Here is an 18,087-nt window from a genome sequence, read left to right on the forward strand (position 1 = left end):
TATATAAAAATCCCTTTTCGAACTATTTAAGCTTGTCACATAGAATGTGTCATTCGGTTTTATAACCGTAATTACACACATTTTCATCTAATGCATCTCAGTTGTTTCAAGTTCAACCTGTGTACCTGTAAATTGAATCAACTGTGGCACAGCAGAAACTATAAAAACAAGCTACAATGCATTAAAAATATATAATTTGCACTATATATTTGCACATTAGGAGGGGGGATAAGCTATAGCGAGGCTGCTTGCAAAATGTATTAACTATGATGATTCTGAATATTATGAAGTAAGAATTGTATTCTTAACATCAGTACTTGCTTTGTTCTCCGCCAATTATGTACTATGTTCTCCGCCAATTATATATCAGAATTCACATCAGAACTTTGTTTATTTAGACGTCATGCCACTTCAAACTCACTCCAATTATTTAATAACATGCTTGGAAAATGAAACTCAGATAATAATTTTTCCAGAAATTTCCTTATCAACCGAAAATGATTACGTAATACCAGATGCTCGATAGACCAAATGTCTCCAATAGCAGATTGAGATAGGGCATTTGTTGTATCCAATTGACCTATAGGAGAGACTAGCAATTCCAATAGCACATTGGGATATATGTGCGCTCGGAATTATGAGATACCTGTTCGCTCGGACTGCATACTAGTATACTATTAATGTTAGAAGAAAATATGGTATGGGTTTTGTACCGATACGGTGTGTTAGTATAATATTAAATGTACCGAGTGGAGATCAAACACCAGCCGCCCGCATGGCAGACGAGCATTTTACCACACGACCAGCGACGGTTAAACGTAAAATGTTTTTATGGATGTGTTTGTTGTGGGAGCAATTTCATTCGCCCTGGTTTCTGGTATTTTTCAAAATTCTAGTCAAAATTAGTATCTCTATGAAAAGCCAAGCTTTCATTCTATCCAAGTCCTGAGGTTTATTTAAAACTGAAGAGCTTAAAGCAACAAAAAGTATGTTTATACACCCAAAAAAATAAAACTTCATGGAACAGTTGGTTCGAATGTTAGGACGTTTGATAAAGTTTTTAAAATCTTGGCTATATGGTCAAAAATGGCGAAGTTTGGTGATTACTTTTTTGAAATGACCGCGAGACGTGTGGACCACATTCACCACCCTCATGTTGGGCCAAGGGGCAAAATAGACTTGCTACTATCACAGGGACAAAATATAATTGATAAACTTCCTATCAATATACTATTCGAAATGAAAAATAAGCGGTTTTCCTGTTTTCTTATGGCGGCCTTGGGGTGAGGGTGGGGGTAATTTAATTACCCAACTCGTATTTTCTGTATCAGGGTACCAATGATAGAGAAATAAAGCTTTCTGGTACTGTTATTGACCTACAGACAACTGATCATGATTTAAAAAACAAAAAAGACCAAAAAAAAACAAAAACAATAGTGTTAGCAGAAAAAGCAACACAATTATATCAGTGAATTAAGTATCAGGCAAGAATGGGTGGAAGCGGAGGAGTTTTAGGGTATGAATTATAATACTCGCACCCTGATACTCCAATGTGACTTATTGCAAATAAAATTCTTAAATAAGAAACTTTATATGTTGTCTCTCAAGAAATTTAAGCCTTTTTCGTAAAATTACTTCCTATGTTCTCGAAAAACAGTTGCTAAAAAATGAGAAATGATGACGGTCTTGATATTTACCAAAAGAGGCCTGTCTGTTCAGATGTGGCACTGTCCGAAATGTCTTGAGGGAGGGGTCCCGGACTGTACCGACTGTTTTTTTTTTATCGACTGTCATTTTTACTCACTTTCTAACAGACCAGGATCGAGTTTCTGTAAATTTTGTATTCCACCCTAGTTTCTGGAATAAACGTTTCTAGCTTTCTAGGAATAATCGTTTCTGGAATAAACGTTTCTAGATTCCAGTTTTGATTATGTCACTTCTGTTTTGGATTTGTAAAGTTTGGGTCGCACCTTTCCAAATTAAAGATGTCATTCCACTCTTTGATAAACAATTTCACATGTACTCAATTAATAATGAAACTAGAGCATTTTCAAATTCACAACAGCGTTGAAAACATAGAAGTAAATATATCTTTAGATTCACCAGTATTCGTGACAATTTATTTGAAAAGGCCCGGTTTTCTATCACGCACATATGAATGCTCCTACATAACCACACTAGCATAAATAAAATTGATTTTTTTTTAAATGTAAAAGGATCTACATTGTAGCATAAGTTAGGGTAGTGGAGGGGGAAGGGACTCCAGGTCCCTACCAGAAGACTAAAATTTTATGTTAAAGCGTTGTTTCATTATGTTGTTGCTACATATAGATCACCTAATAGTGTGTTCCCTGTTCACCATCAATTGGGTTGCTTTTCATCCCAAAAAACGAACTTGCAAACTTTGTGCTGGTAGTACCCCAAGCTTTGTCACAGTCATTAGGCCTACTTGTCGAATTTTAAAATATATGTTACCGTGAATGTCCAAAATCGGTGAATGTCGACATTCATCGGTGAATGTCTGGAATACATTTTTTTTTCATTGGATTTTGTCAGCGTTGCCAGTCAACTTTTTTAATTTTATGCAAGTTTTGATGTTGAAAGATTAGCTTGGTTTAGTTTAGGTTTCTAACCCATTTCTGAGACTTGTAACCCTGCTAAACATAATTAACCTAACCTAACTTTAGCTTGTACCATATTAGCTTGCATAAGATGGAAAAAGCTGATTCGCGAAGTTAATTGAAGCCAACCAGAGAAAAAGGGATTTTGGGTCTTCACCGGTGAATGTCGGCATTAACCTAATTTCAAACATTCACAGTAACATATTTAAAACTGAAGTTCTGTTTTAGTGCATTCACCGGTAAATATCTGGAATACATGTTTTTCTCATTGGATTTTGTCAGCGTTGCAAGTCAACTTTTTTAACTTTATGCAAGTTTTGATGGTGAAAGGTTAGGTTGGGTTAGATTAGGTTTCTGACCCATTTCTGAGACTAGTAATCCTGATAAACATAAATAACCTAACCTAACTTTAGCTTTTACCATCATAGCTTGCATAAGATTGAAAAGCTGATTCGCGAAGTTAATTGAATCCAAGCAGAGAAAAAGGAATTTTGGGTATTCACCAGTGAATGTTGACATTAACCTAATTTCAAACATTGACAGTAACATATTTACAACTGAAGTTCTCTTTTAGTGCTAAGACCTCAACTACGTGGCAATTCATGTACTGCGAGAGGTGGCGTTGGAGAATGTGTATATGTTTGGAGTTGTTGGCGCTCGGGAGGCACTCATCTAGGTCTTTGTCGAGATAGATTCCTGATTGGCTCTTGCTGTCGTCAGAAAAATTATGAAGTCACAGAAACATCCACCAGCGTAACAGAAGCTAGTGAAGAAACAACTACTCTAGCCACGACATCTACTATTGGTAGCACCACTAGAGCAACTGCTACCACTACTGCTATTGCTACAGAACCTTTCGTGAATAGCTTAATTAAAAACATTGGCAGCCTCGTTTTAAACGAAGATAACAATACAGATCCTATATCTTCCAATAGCAACTATAATGAAATACTAGCAGCTGCAACAGAACTTTTTCAGGAAACGACGATTTTAGCTGTTGTTACAACTCCTGATAGTATCGTCACCGGCACTTCTGCTACGACGACAGAGCCAAGTGTGATTACTTTCATTAAGAACAATGGTAAATATAGTAGCATAAATCCCATATCTTCTGATAGTGCAAACAGTGAAACACCAGCAGCTGCAACAGAAGTTTCCAAGGAAGTGATAACTGCAGCTAGCACTACGATCAATCCTACCACCAGCTCTAATTCTGTCACTACTGATCAAAATATTGTTAAAATGATTGAGACCCATGGTGATCTTAATTTGAATGAAATAAGTAGCGCAGATTCGATAGTCTCTAGTAGTGCATTCAGTGCTGTAATAAATCCTGCTATTGAGACCTCAATCATAGATATTGACGAACAAATCACAGATGCTTCCCCATTAAATGTACAATTGACGCCTGGCACAGAAAGTGTCACAACGTCTACTTTAAATGATAGTGCGCAAATGCCAGGTAATACGGCGAATAACACTACTCATCAATCTAACTTGAGTGATGAGAAAATCGTGACGGACAATATAGATGCTATAATTGATTTGGACTCTCTAACCCTTGCTAATACTTCACTGGATAACTCGCAAAGAATTTCGCTTGTCATGCCGTTTAAACCTATGGATTCTGTTATGCATATAATGCCAATTCATAATACAAGTTTTGAGGATGAAATGGCTAATGCTGCTCTTTCAGGGAAACACCAAATGTCACAAGATGTGAGTCAGATAATTTCGACAGTGTATGATATCCAAGGAATATCTGATGACGCTCAAAACATCCCAACCGATAATTTTTTCGCGAATGATGACAATCATGGTGCAACTGTCTTTGAAACCCTAACAATAGACTCATCAACCATAGGCAACAGTGATACCTCCACAAGCATTTTACATAAAGGTGCAAATGATGTAACCCTTGCTGCAGAGAATCTAGGTATAGAAGCAATTATCAAAAACGACAAAACTAGCATTATTATTTCACCGCCAAATATCGAGACAATACCAGAAGCTGTGATTGAAGATAATTTTACTTTAAATAAAGCTCCAGAAACTTATGAAAATACTCAGAAGGATATGATTGATTTCACTGAGGAGTTATCTACCACACATGGTAGCCCTACTGCGCTTAATTTAATCAATATGGAATCAACAACTCTGGCTAATGGGAAAAATAACAGCAGCGATCTCCAGGAAGACGGTGTTAACACAATTATTACAACAGCAGGCTTTGTTGTTGACAGAAATGAAGATATCCAGAGTAATTTTGATGATAATTTGCTTTTGACTAATAATAATATTGGTGTATTTAGTTTTGACACTACCAACAATTTTGAGTCCACAACTCTTGCTGATGACAAAGTAAAGAGTGGAGAATTAAAAGAAGGAAGTGATACAATGATGTTTTCAGCAGTAAACTCTGGCAAGGAAACTAATGAAGATATCCAGAGTGATTCTGCTGATGAGTTCCTTGTAAGTAATACACACATTTATGCATTTGATTCAGAAGCTATCACTAATATAGATTCAGCAACTATGGCTAATGACAAAGTTAAGAACAGTGATTTAAAGGAAGGCAGTGATGCAACGAATATTTCAGCAATAGTTTCTGGTGATGAAACTAATGAAGATACCCAGAGTGATTCTTCCAATGAGTTCCTTTTAATTAATAAACCCATTTCTGCACTTGATTCAGTAATTACCGCTGATGTCGAATCTACAACAATTGCTAATGACGAAGTTAAGAGTAGTGATTCAAAGGAAGGTAGTGATGCTACGAACTTTACAGCTTTAGACTCTGGTGAAGAAACTAATGAAGATGTCCAGAGTGATTCTTCTAATGATTTTCTTGTAAGTGATAACTATATTGATGGACTTGGTTCAGAAACTACTGTCAATGTGGAATCTGTATCTCTAGCTAATGACGAAGTTAAGATCAGTGATTTATTGGATGGTAGTAATTCTGCGATTATTTCTGTCATAAATTCTGACGAAGGAACTAATAAAGTTATCCAGAGTGATTCTAATGATGATTTTCTTGTAATTAATAAAGACACAAATCCATTTGGCTTAGAAACTACTATCAGTATAGAGTCCACATCTCTAGCTAACAGCATAGTTAAGAGCACCGATGAAATGGAAGACAGTGATACTGCGATTGATTCAGCAGTAGATACTGATGAAGGAACAAATGAAGAGTCACTGAGCAATTCGATTGATGAGTTACTCATACCTAATAAAAACTTTGATGTATTTGGTTTAGAAACTACCATAAATATAGAGTCAACAACTCTAGCTAACGACAAAGTTGATAGTAACGATTTAAAAGCAGGCAGTGATACTGAGATTAATTCACCAATTGGCTCCAATGAGGATGGAAATGAGGATATCTTGAGTGATTCTGTCGATGAGCTCTTTGTAACAAATGACCTTGATAATGACCTTGATACAGTAGACTTCAAAACTACTGTTAATGTAGAATCCTCGACTCTAGTTAACGAGGAAGAGAACACTTTTGAACCAACAGAGTCTGATTCAGAAGTAAAAGAAAATACCCAGATTAATTATGTTGACGAATCACTTGTAGATATTGAAAATATTCCTGTGGCTAAGCTAGAAACAACATCCTCGATTCCAGCTAACGACAAAACTAAAAGTAGTAATTTACAAGAAGGCATTAATAATGGAATAATTACGGTGATAGACTCAGATTTTGAAGGAGTGCCAAAACAAGGTATGGTTTCTTCTTTTGAAGATTTGAAATCGAATGACGAAAATGCTAATGGTTCGACTCTGAACGACATTCAAGAAGACTTAGATGAGATTGAGAGTGACTCTTTCGTGGAAAATGATGGTACTAATTTAATAGAATCAGAAACCACAATTAATATGGAAGCCACAACAGTTTTTAGTACAGAAGAGCATATCACGGTTTCTAAGGAAGATTTACCTACTATTTTAATTGAAGAAAAAAGATCTGACGGCACCAGCAGTTTCTTCCCAGCGCTTGAAAATATTGCAGCAATTCCGGAAAAAATTCAGAATTTCATTGATGATTCCCTGCTAAGTGATGAAATCTCTATTTTGGACAATGCTGAAATAGCAATCAGTAAGGATTTTGCACCCTTCTCTGATGAAGCAAACCTATCTACAGATGAAATGCTTGATAGTACCACTACTATACCCCATGATCCAGCTAAATTATATAACGACCAGGGAGCTGAAAATCATGATCAATCCAATAACACTGAAAGTCATACCGAGTCAAACATTGATGTAGGCATATCGGAAATTGGCACGTTAAGTGTTGGTGATGTGCCGGGCTTGGTGGAAACTCCCGACGTACTCCTGACCTTGAAACCTGTTGTCTCTGCTTCAAGTAAACCATTCGACTGTGACAAGGATCCAGTGTGTATTTGGGAGCAAGCGTTGTTAAACAGTAAGTATTATTTTTTCTACTTATCTGAGTTAGAAACTCTTTTTTCCTGTATAGATTCATGCTGTCAAAATCCAGGGTCTGTTTTTTCCCAAGTGTTATATATTTAAACAGCTAAGATGTATAAGCGAAGAAAAAGTTTAAGGCTGAACTGGTTAATCATAAGGAACTTAATTTTTTTTTATTTTAATCACAAAAAGTTGGATTAGGCCAATGACGGTAAAAAAAAATAATAGATAAATCGACCCGAAGTTGACAATGTGCCCTCAGTGCCAAAAACACATAGGAAAAAGAAAAAAACGACAAAAAACACAGTAAATATGATTAGATTAATTAGAGAGGCTGATGTCCTTATAATTTAAACACGGCATTGTAATCTTTAATGATTTTGATTGATTGGATCGAATTTCTTCCTGTTTCCCTTGAATAATGTGGATACTCATTATTAATAGGCCTTAATAATAAAAGTGAACCATCCTGTGCTGTGTGGATGGCACACGACACTATGTTCCTCGGAATGCAGGTTCAAATCCTGATGCTGCTAAAAATTTCCCAGTCTTGGCTTGATGTAGGGGTTAGTGGCGTGACTCTGCAAGCTTAGCCATCTGGGGCGTGGAGGCAGTGTACCTTAATGGCCTTAGCCTCGATCCAGTTGGGTTCACTCCGTCAAATTGATTAATAGAAACTAATTAATACAAATTGACTAGTAAGGGTTTATTCATGTATTCATCTTAGCTTTTGTCTCTTTTTTTTCGTATTTAGTGTTAGTTTTTTAGTTTGCTGGGATTTTTACCTGAATTTCTCTTCAGGAAAATATTGTTTCTACGACTTTTTCCCTATTATTTACCTCGGTATAATTCTCTTTTACTATTATAGACTTTTTTTATTATTTAAGAATTAACGACGCTTCTTGACTACTAAGGTCCCTGCGTCGGCCCTGCAGTGCATTCCTGCAGCGTGATTCGATCTCTGAGTCCCGTATTACTAAGCTAAGGTCAAATCCACTGCGCCACCACAGGACCTCTATTATAGACATTATCCCATTTGAAAATATTTTGAATCTTGGATTTTTCTTATTAGCCATAAAAGTTTTGCTAGGTAAACTCTAGAATTACTGTTTCATTCATTGATTGGAGCGGATTGGAGCCTCAATCCAGCATTGATTGACTGGAGCGTTAATCTAGCCTCAATCCCCAACAAATTAATTAGTTAATTAATTAATACAAATTAATTAAATAATTACTAAAAATTGATTAGTAAAGGTTTTTTTTATGTATTTTGTCTTAGCTTTTGTTTCTTTTTTTTCGTATTTAGTATTAGTTTTTTAGTTTGCTGTTTTTTACCTCAACTTTTCTTCAGGAAAATATTATTGCTACAAGTTTTTCCCTATTCGTTACCTCGATACAATTCTCTTTTACTATTATTAACATTATCCTATTTGAAACTATTTTCAATCTTGGATTTTTCTTATTTACCATAAAAATTTTACTAGGTCAACTCTAGAATTACTGTTTCATTCATTGATTGGAGTGAAACCTCTGTTAAACTATCTTCTAGTATATTTAAAGGGTCGTAAGCTTAGTATCTTTTTAGAAAATATATTGAATTGCCCCAACTGCAATGTTTCTGTTTAAATGAATATTAAATTCCACGGCTACGAATTTACGCCAACGAGAAAGGCCTAAATAACCATATTTATTTTTCTTCGGCAAATATGACATTTTTTACCCAAGAATTTTACTTCAGGGTATTTTAATCCCGAAAAATTTACAAAGATGTGATTCAGTGGAACTCCATATTTTTAGTATACAGCCAAGGGTGTATCCAGGGTTTTTATTTGGGGTTTGCTTTTTTCGGGGGGGGGGGGTAGTTTTTATCTGGGGTGGGTCGCAAAAAACCTTGTAAAACGCAGCAAAATATCATTTATATATTTTTGTCACTTTTTACGCGACGGATAAACTTTTTGGGGGTTGATAGGGGGTTTGTTCGATCGAACTCTATAAACTCCCTCCCACTGGATACAGCCATGCATAGAGCCCTTTGTTAATAATTTCAAAAATCAAATAGCCTAAAACGATAGTAAATTCTCTGTTTTGTTTTCATTTTGTACGAACATCTCAGAAATTGTTAGAAAAAATTATTTGACTTCCTTTTATTGCATGATAGATGTAAGCACTTTTCACTTGACACAAAAAGGGGTGATCAGGGATGATCAGAATAATTTACAGGCATCGAGTTTTTGCCGTCTTCCGCATGTGCTAAAAGTGTATCTCTAACATTTCCATTTCCTATTTATTTATTTTATTTTGCAGTCCTATCGATTTTTTCACAACACTAAAAAGCTGGTTTTATTATTGTTTCCACATGCTGGAATCTTTTTTTCATGTTTTTCGAAATCATTAATTATCGCGTAATCTTCTTACGAAAATGTTCTATACTACCTTAAATCCTGTTTGTACATCAGGTTTTTATTTGCCTTGCGAAAATATTTTCTTTGGGTTTTCTCCATTCCAATGATATCATTAAGAACTGTAGACCATACATGGTTAAACCTGCTTGATTTTAACCATTACGGGGTATAAGGTATGCAGCAGGCTCAGAAAGTGTGTCAGTGGGTATACCTATTCACCAGAGTCATCTGTCAGCCCAATTACCTGTGTGATATATTTTTTTTCGTATAATGGGAGGGATTTTGTAAGAATAGACCCTTAAGAGAAAAATAAATTTGTGATAGATTAATGGGATCGATGATACGGTTTTAGCTGGTTATTGTTGTCACCATATATTAGCGAATAAAATGAGATAAAATGGGGAAGAGATCTTAAAACAACCAAGGGAAGGATGTGTCACGATTGAAAGTCTTACGTTCAAGCTTATAAGCTACACATAAGGAAAAGAGTTAATTTAAATTTATGATTGCCTAATTTACAATCATAATTTGAAATTTAACTTATAGATTATAGAAAATTATTAATTATAAATTATTCGTGCTTTAGAATTATAGTTTTGGAGCTTTGAAATTTAAATCGGTTTGATGGGAGGGGGTTTAACCAACAGGCGGTGCATTTCTACCAAGGTCAAATAAGTCTTTCAAGGAAAAAAAAATTATATTGAATTATAGAATAGATGTATTGCAACTGAACAAGGAAATATTTTGGCGTACAATAGGCGTTGCTTGTGCATATAGTAAGCGAGGTTCACGACTCAGGTGACTAGCAATACCATCCTCAAGAGTAGGGGCAGATCTAGAGCAAAATCTGGGGGACAATGTTACAAAGGTGCCAATAAGCAAAATCTTAGGAGGGGAAACTTGACAAGGGCGCCAATAATTGACCAAATTGTCAAATTCATTAAAAAAAGTGAAAACAGAAAAAAAAGGAATGCATTTCTACAAAGGTCAAATAAGTCTTTCAAGGAAAAAAAATTATATTGAATTATAGAATAGATGTATTACAACTGAACAAGGAAATATTTTGGCGTACAATAGGCGTTGCTTGTGCATATAGTAAGCGAGGTTCACGACTCAGGTGACTGGCAATACCATCCTCAAGAGTAGGGGCAGATCTAGAGCAAAATCTGGGGGACAATGTTACAAGGGTGCCAATAATCAAAATCTTAGGAGGGGAAACTTGACAAGGGCGCCAATAATTGACCAAATTGTCAAATTCATTAAAAAAAGTGAAAAACAGAAAAAAAAAGGAATGAGGACACCGGAAAATCCTGGGATTCGGAAATCCGGGGGATAAATCCTACCCTCCCCCTAGTTACGGCCTTGCACCTCACAAAAAATCACTCTATTTTAAGTTTACATATTAGCGTCTACTTCAAACATACGTTACATCTCTAAAACCTCTTTATTGTTGCGTTACCATGGCTAGCCAATATATATCAGTTTATATCTGAAGATAACCCAGAACTTTTTAGGCCTCTGACGAACAGAACACTAATCGTAGCATCACTGTCTTTCTTAACTGCTACTCTTAACTTCATCATCAGAAAAACCCACTGTAAAATTCTTTCTTTTTCGCCTGTTAAATAAGCTCTGAAAATGAGATAAAAAAACCTTAAAAGATAACCTACAACACTAAAGCAAAAGAATATGGGCAGATTTAACAGCGGAAACTGACACTAGTTTCGGAAAAAAAACATCACCACTATCTTGTGTTTGGTGACACTTGGCATTTTTTAAAGATTTGAAATCATTTTATTGTCATTACTGAAATCAAACACTTATTACCACACTAATTTTACTAACTACATAATTTAGATTAGGTATTTTTATTATTATTCTGAAAAAAATGCAGTGTCGCCAAAAACTAGATGACGTTGATGTTTTTGGCGACACTAGCACCAGTTCCCAATCTTGCAAGTTAGCCATATCTTTGACTAAAACCACAAAAACCATGAGAGAAGATAAGTTTCAACTATCAACGTTGTGAATATTTGGTCAGTTAAGCATGCTACAAGTTCGCAGTATTGTCCAATTTGCGGGAATACATGGCATTAAAGATAATTTTTATGACCATTAAAAAGAAGAGATGGATATAAAGTGCTTTGTCATGTCATTCTGTACTTCCTTGGGGTTTTCTATTTTACTTTTCAAGAGGATTTTCCGCATTGGGTATTCAGCAAATGCCCAAAGCTTGTTGAAGTTAGCCATTTTAATTCCTAGACGAAACTGGACATTCATATTTTTATTCCTTTTTAAGAAACAAAATAACCCAGCACATTAGATGGTGGATATTTTAAGAAGTTGAGAGAATATCCCTATATTTAGAAATATTTAAATTTTAAAAAGAAGTGTATAACGAATGTTTACGTGTTCGCAAATCTTGTTTTTTTTTGCGTTCATTAAAAGGCTATCCAAGCCCGTTTAGTAAGCTCTTAAACCATGAAAATTTCCCCTTTTTATAATATATTCTTAAAGTATTTTCTAACCTAAATACAGTATTCATTTGAATCGAATTTGCACACCTATAATTTTGAGGAAACTTCACAATTAAAATGTGATAAGACAGCCATCAAATAAGAGAAAAATTTAAAACCTGGATGAAATAAAAAAATCCAAAATATACAACTAATATTAACGAGTAACAGATACCAGAGGGGTTGTATGGCTCCTCTTGCAAAGTCTGAAATGGGTTTCAGGGTATCAGAGCATCTCCTGAAAAAAAGAGAACTGGACAATCTACCTGCTTCCCTACTTGTATCCGATTGAATTTCCATATATATAGTTGATTAATAAGTAATATTTGTTTATTTTCATTATTATCTCTGCTGTTATCATTTTTATTTTGTAAGGTTAAAATGGTTGTGCTTTCGGAGTTGAAAGGGGGTAATTTATTAGATGTTGAAAGAGAACTATACTTGCAAAGAGAACTATAATTCATCCGTGGTGATTTATCACTATTTATAGTAATCTTTATATAGCCTAAAAAAAACAAATCAATGAATCAGACATAGATCACTCGATTATTGAAGAAAATCACCGAATCAACCAACAAATCACTAAAGTCCAGTGATTTTCATCGGGTGGCAATCCTGTGTAATGTATGCTAGAAGTACTTCCCTATAATGCGAACTATTAATAGTTTGTTAAAAAGTATGGAATTTCAATATTGAAATAATTTTTTTTGTATTTTTTACTTTTTACCGAAAAATTTTACTTTATTTTTTCTTCAATGTCATCACTTGACGCTACTTAAAATATTATTTTTCTCAAGCAGGGTAACAAACTTCTTCGGATATTGAATCTTCCCTACCATAGAATAAATACATGACCAAAAAATGACGCAAAAGAAAGATGCCTATCTTGATAGATGGCATCAATGAGCAAATTAATCTATTTCAAATATTTTATTTTAATAGTTGTTTGAAGAAGTAGATCTTAATGTTAATACAAATAATAAAATAAAAAATAGAATAAGAAAAGTTACTTTTGGAAGGTTGTTATGTTTCGTTCGGTCGGATTATGTTTTCATGTTTTTTGCTTATTGTCAACGGACAATGACCTCTTGATTTCAATGGTGCTGCTTGTTCGTATTATATTTTTATTAGTTGTCAGTAATTGTTGCTTCTCTAATTTGGTCTGATTTATTTAAAATTATAGAGACCTCAAGTAATGGGACAATTGATTTTCTTGATTCTGAAGAAGTCACCTACCAACCTGAAGTGACGCGTTCCACTTACCCTATACCCACTCTGAAGCTATCAACTGAAAAGCCAAAGGAAAAGCCCATTCTTTCCAAAGATGATCAAAGAGTAATCCTTATGCTGAACATGAAGAAAAGAGAAGACGGTAAGTTTTTTTGTGGAAAAACGATGATCAAAGAGCAATCATCACGATGAACATGAAAAAAAGAGAATACAGTAGTTTTTTTTATATTTTTCTTTCATACACTTCGTGGCAACGAACTGTAGTAAGGAGCGACCCGGCTCAGTAGTAACCGAAACTCTAAAAGAAGGAATTTTGATACCAGTGCATACATCAAAAGAATCGGATTTTTATGCTGATATTATATATGTGAGTTTCATCAAGTAACCATCAAAAGTTACGAGCTTGAGATAACTTGTCTTATTTTCGAAAAAGGAAGGAACACCCCCAAAAAGTAATAAAATATTAATGAAAATAACACGATCAGATTCAGCGTATCAGAGAACCCTACTCCAGAGGTTTCAAGCTCCTATCCGCAAAAATGTGGAAAGTTTGCCAGAAGAAAGATCACGGATGCGTGTTTATTTATTTTTTTTTCTAGGGGTGATCGTATCGACCCAGTAGTCCTAGAATGTCGCGAGAAGGCACATTCTAACGGAAATTAAAAGTTCTAATACCCTTTTTAAGTGACCAAAAAACTGGAGGGCAACTTAGCCCCCTACCACGCTCGTATTTTCCCCAAAGTCACCGGATGAAAATTTTGAGATAGCCATTTTGTACAGCATAGTCAAAAAATCTAATAACTATATCTTTGAGGATGCCTTAATCCCCCACACTCCCCGGGAGAAGGGCTACAAGTTATAAACTCTGCCCATTGTTTACATATTGTATTGGTTATTGGGAAGCATTCTGACGTTTTCATGGGGGATTTTTTTTCTTGTGGTGGTGGGGGATTGAGGTGGTTGCGTGAGAAAATCTTTACATGGAGAAATTTATCACGGGGGAAGAGAATTTCCATGAAGGGGGCACTGGCTTTTCCAGTATTATTTGAAAAAACAATGAGAAATTAAATAAAAAACAAGTTTTTTCAACTGAAAGTAGGGAGCAACATTAAAACTTAAAACGAACAGAAATTATTACTTATATGAGGGGGTTCATCCCCTCTCGATATCTTGCCTTTACTGTAAAGTATTTTTAGTAATTTCAAAAGAGTTATTTATTCTAATTAAAGGGCCTTTCTGATTTAGAGGTCATTAATCAAGAATTGGAACAAAATTTGAATTTTAGTGTAAAGAGCGAGGTATTGACAAGGGGGCGAATCCCCTCATATACGCAATAGAAATATTCGAATATAGAATTTCGCTACGTAAGTTAATTTGTAAGTTACGTATGTCTATTATTAATAAAAACGTTCGTAAATAAAATTAAAGTTCTAGTGGCCTTTTTTAAGTAACCAAAAAAATAGAGGGCAACTAGGCCCCCTCCCTGCCACTTTTTTCTAAAATATTCCAATACAGGGTAAGTATAAAATTGGGGCTATGCTTTTTAGCACTAGGGGGATTGTGAAGTATAGTGGTATAGTATAGATTGTGAAGTTTAATTATTCATGTACGGCGAGCCAAAATCGAAATCTGCATTAATTCAAAAACATTCAGAAAATTAATAAAAAAAAATACAAAAGTTTAAAAAAAAAAAGTTTTTTCAACTGAAAGTAAAGAGCGGCATTAAAACTTAAAACGTACAGAAAGTATTCCGTGTATGAAAAGCGCTGTCCCCTCCTCAATGTCCCGCTCTTTACGCTAAAGTTTGACTCTTTCTCGCAACTATATTTTTAAAACAATAAAAACGAGAATAGAAAAAAGAGAGTAGGAAAAAAGACAATTTGAAAGAAAACTAGATCTACGTTGCATGGGCAACGTGAGGTGTTGCGGCAACCTTAGCTCGGCTTCGCTGAGTAAAGTGTTGTGAGAGCATCACTTTGGTTTTGTTTCCTCACTGCGACTAAACGCTGAAGTTGTTAATCTGTAAGGATGCTAAAATACATACTAGGTACACCAACTCGCAAAAGTTGCAAACTCCTCAGTGCTAAAGATGATTGTAGCCTTACAGCCGATTATTACTTACAAGTCCCCTACATGTCTTACCACTGGAACCAAATTGGTCTTACCATCAAATACAACGGAAACAAAAAATAGGTACACCAACTAGTAAGAGTTGCGAACCCCTCATTGCCGAGGATGATTATGAGCTAACAGCCGACAGTTGCTTACAACTCCCCTATATGTCTCACAATTTGTATCGGCCTATTTTTGGTTTCAGTGTGTACCTTACTACTGAAGTTGTCAACCCCTTCAAACTTTCAAACTGGTATATCTCATGAAGAAATTTTTGTACAAAAAAATGGATGACATATACTTTGATCAGCTCATCAAAAGCTATCGACTGCCGTCGAAAAAAAAAATCTATGTGTCTTAGTTCAAAAGTTGATTTTTTTGCCGTAGGCCAACTTTCTAACGTCATCACTTAGAAAGGAGCAAAGGATAAACTCTAATTTCTTTAGCAATGAGAGAACTTTTAAATTTTAAGAGGTACATCTGATACCATTTCCCTACCGCAATCCCAAGTGCGAAAAACCGAATGATAAACTCAGCTGAAATCACGAACAGAAATGGGTAGAAACAATAGATGGCAGCACTTTCGGACCCGTGGGAAAATGCCGCTTTTTTGCTTCTCTAAATTTTTCTATTTATCACTCAAAGAAAATATATTGGCTGTGGGGTAGGGTAACTGTCGCATATATTTAACACTTATAGATTTTAGTCCATCTTCAATTTGAAACTGGTGTCTGTCTGCTAGAACGGAGCTTTCCACTCGAAAACAGAAACATGGTTTGATGAAACGAAAGCTTGACTGCATTACTTCAGATAGTTCTCTCTGACATAGGCTATACAACTCCTCTTCACTTCACACACTATAGGCTCTGGCTCAAGAACAAGCAAAAACCATCCTTTTTGGCCCCAGGCAAGAGTTCTACGAAGCTTTCCAAAATGTCATATTCATCAATCCGTATTCATCAAGTCATATTCATCAATCCGGCCTAAGGTCCACACTTTCCGTAAAAACCGCAGAGGTTAGACCCTTACCACTTTCTAGGAATAAGCTGAAATCGGGGTGCTAGGAAAAAAAAAAAAAAAAAAAACACGACAAAACCAAAGTGTTGCTCTCGCAACACAATGCTTTCATTTAGACGAAAATTTTATTCCAATAGAAAATTAATTTTGAGAAAAGGTAATTAAAAGTAGAAGTTTTTCATAATTCATTGTGGTAGCAGACAAGTTTACACTCAATTGTCTAAATTGTCTCAAAACTGAGAGACATCATGGTACAAAACGTAATTTTAAGAAGGATGAAAGTTGATTTTAGTTAGTTTTCAGTAAAGTTAAACAAAAATACGATAATTGTAGTCCCGTCCAACAGATATAACAAAAAAAAAAACAGTATTTTATTTGGGTTTGAAGTTGTTAGACAATGGGGGGAGGGAGGAGAGAGATCTATGCACTTAAATATGCCAATAAAAATCTTCCCTCGTTATCCTGTCTGTTTTCTCATTATCATTATTCCTTGAAGATATACCGTAATGGTGTACCAATTTCTAGTCATAAACACATTTTGAACATTCTTGACCCTTCTAATTATGGATATAATCAAAAAATCACTCTCTCATTTTGAGAGAGACTGAAAGTAAAGGCATTAGCGCCCACAAAATTTTGATTCCAAAATTGAAAATTATGAGCCTAATGATTTCATAAGATTTTTGATGGAAACTAGAAAACTTTTAGCCAATCCAAAGACCAGGAACGAGGGTGGTATTTCTGGGCAGGGCGCAATAAGTGGAGTTTTAAGAGATGACGGTCATGGTTTTAATGAAAGTTGGAGTGTTATAGAACCCATCATGCATACACCTTAGCAAACATTCCAATTTAGATAATCCCAAGTTTATTAGGCCATTTTTCTTCCAGTTGAAAAAGGTAAAAGCGTTGATCAATTAATCTGAAAGCCAAATGATCAACACAATCCCGTTAAGGGTAAAAGGGCCGCTATTGAATTTTTTGAGGACAGGAATTTCTTAAATATCTTAAGTCTAGAGGAATTGGAAAGAAAGTTAACTGATTGGTTACTTTATTTTCTTATCTATCTTTTCTTGCATTACGAATGTCAAATCGATAGGATCCAAACACACATTGGAAGTGAATGTTACCACTAATTTCATATTTTTTTTCAGTTTGTGGCCGGCCAACCATGACTCAAGCTCGAATTGTGAATGGAAAGAAAGCACTATTTGGTCAGTTCCCTTGGCAGATAGCAGTAAGTCATTATCCTAGGTCAAGTTTTAATTAATCAATTATGGAAATTTACACTTTTTATTGAATACTTAGTAATATTTATTGTCCTATTCGATCCATTTTTTGTCGTCAAGACTTAAGTTATCTGGTGATGCCTATGTTACTTGGACTGTCACTCTGAAAAAGTAAATTGTACTCCCGAGATACACAATTTTCTTCTCGTGTCTGTGATAGGTTTTGGATGTTTCCCATTGAGTATGCATGTTTTAAACCACAAATTTGGATTTCACAACAAAAATTATGAATAAGAAAACTATATTTTGAAACCAACATTTGATAACTATATTTAAACTATATTTAATGAAAACTATATTTTACAAATAAGCTTTGTTATTTGTTAAATAGCTTACATCTCGCAATTAGCCATAAAAAAAGTCAAATACGTTTCTATGAAATGGAATTTCTGCAAAGCATTTTCCAATGCTTCACCCTTAATATTTACTTAATATTCGATTAATATTTACATAATCTTTG

The 18,087-nt window shown here is 34.9% G+C and overlaps 1 protein-coding gene across 1 annotated transcript in view; it reads left to right on the top strand.

Moving 5' to 3' along the window:
* Positions 1–18,087, top strand: part of LOC136035758 (uncharacterized) — a 159,168-nt gene that overhangs the window by 29,696 nt on the left and 111,385 nt on the right. Inside the window, exons 3-5 of the mRNA XM_065717728.1 lie at positions 3,196–7,059; positions 13,166–13,354; positions 17,493–17,575. Coding sequence (XP_065573800.1) covers positions 3,196–7,059; positions 13,166–13,354; positions 17,493–17,575 — 4,136 coding nt within the window. The remainder of the gene's footprint in view (positions 1–3,195; positions 7,060–13,165; positions 13,355–17,492; positions 17,576–18,087) is intronic.

The sequence above is a fragment of the Artemia franciscana genome, chromosome 14 (genome assembly GCF_032884065.1).
Source record: "Artemia franciscana chromosome 14, ASM3288406v1, whole genome shotgun sequence".
NCBI classification, from domain to species: domain Eukaryota; kingdom Metazoa; phylum Arthropoda; class Branchiopoda; order Anostraca; family Artemiidae; genus Artemia; species Artemia franciscana.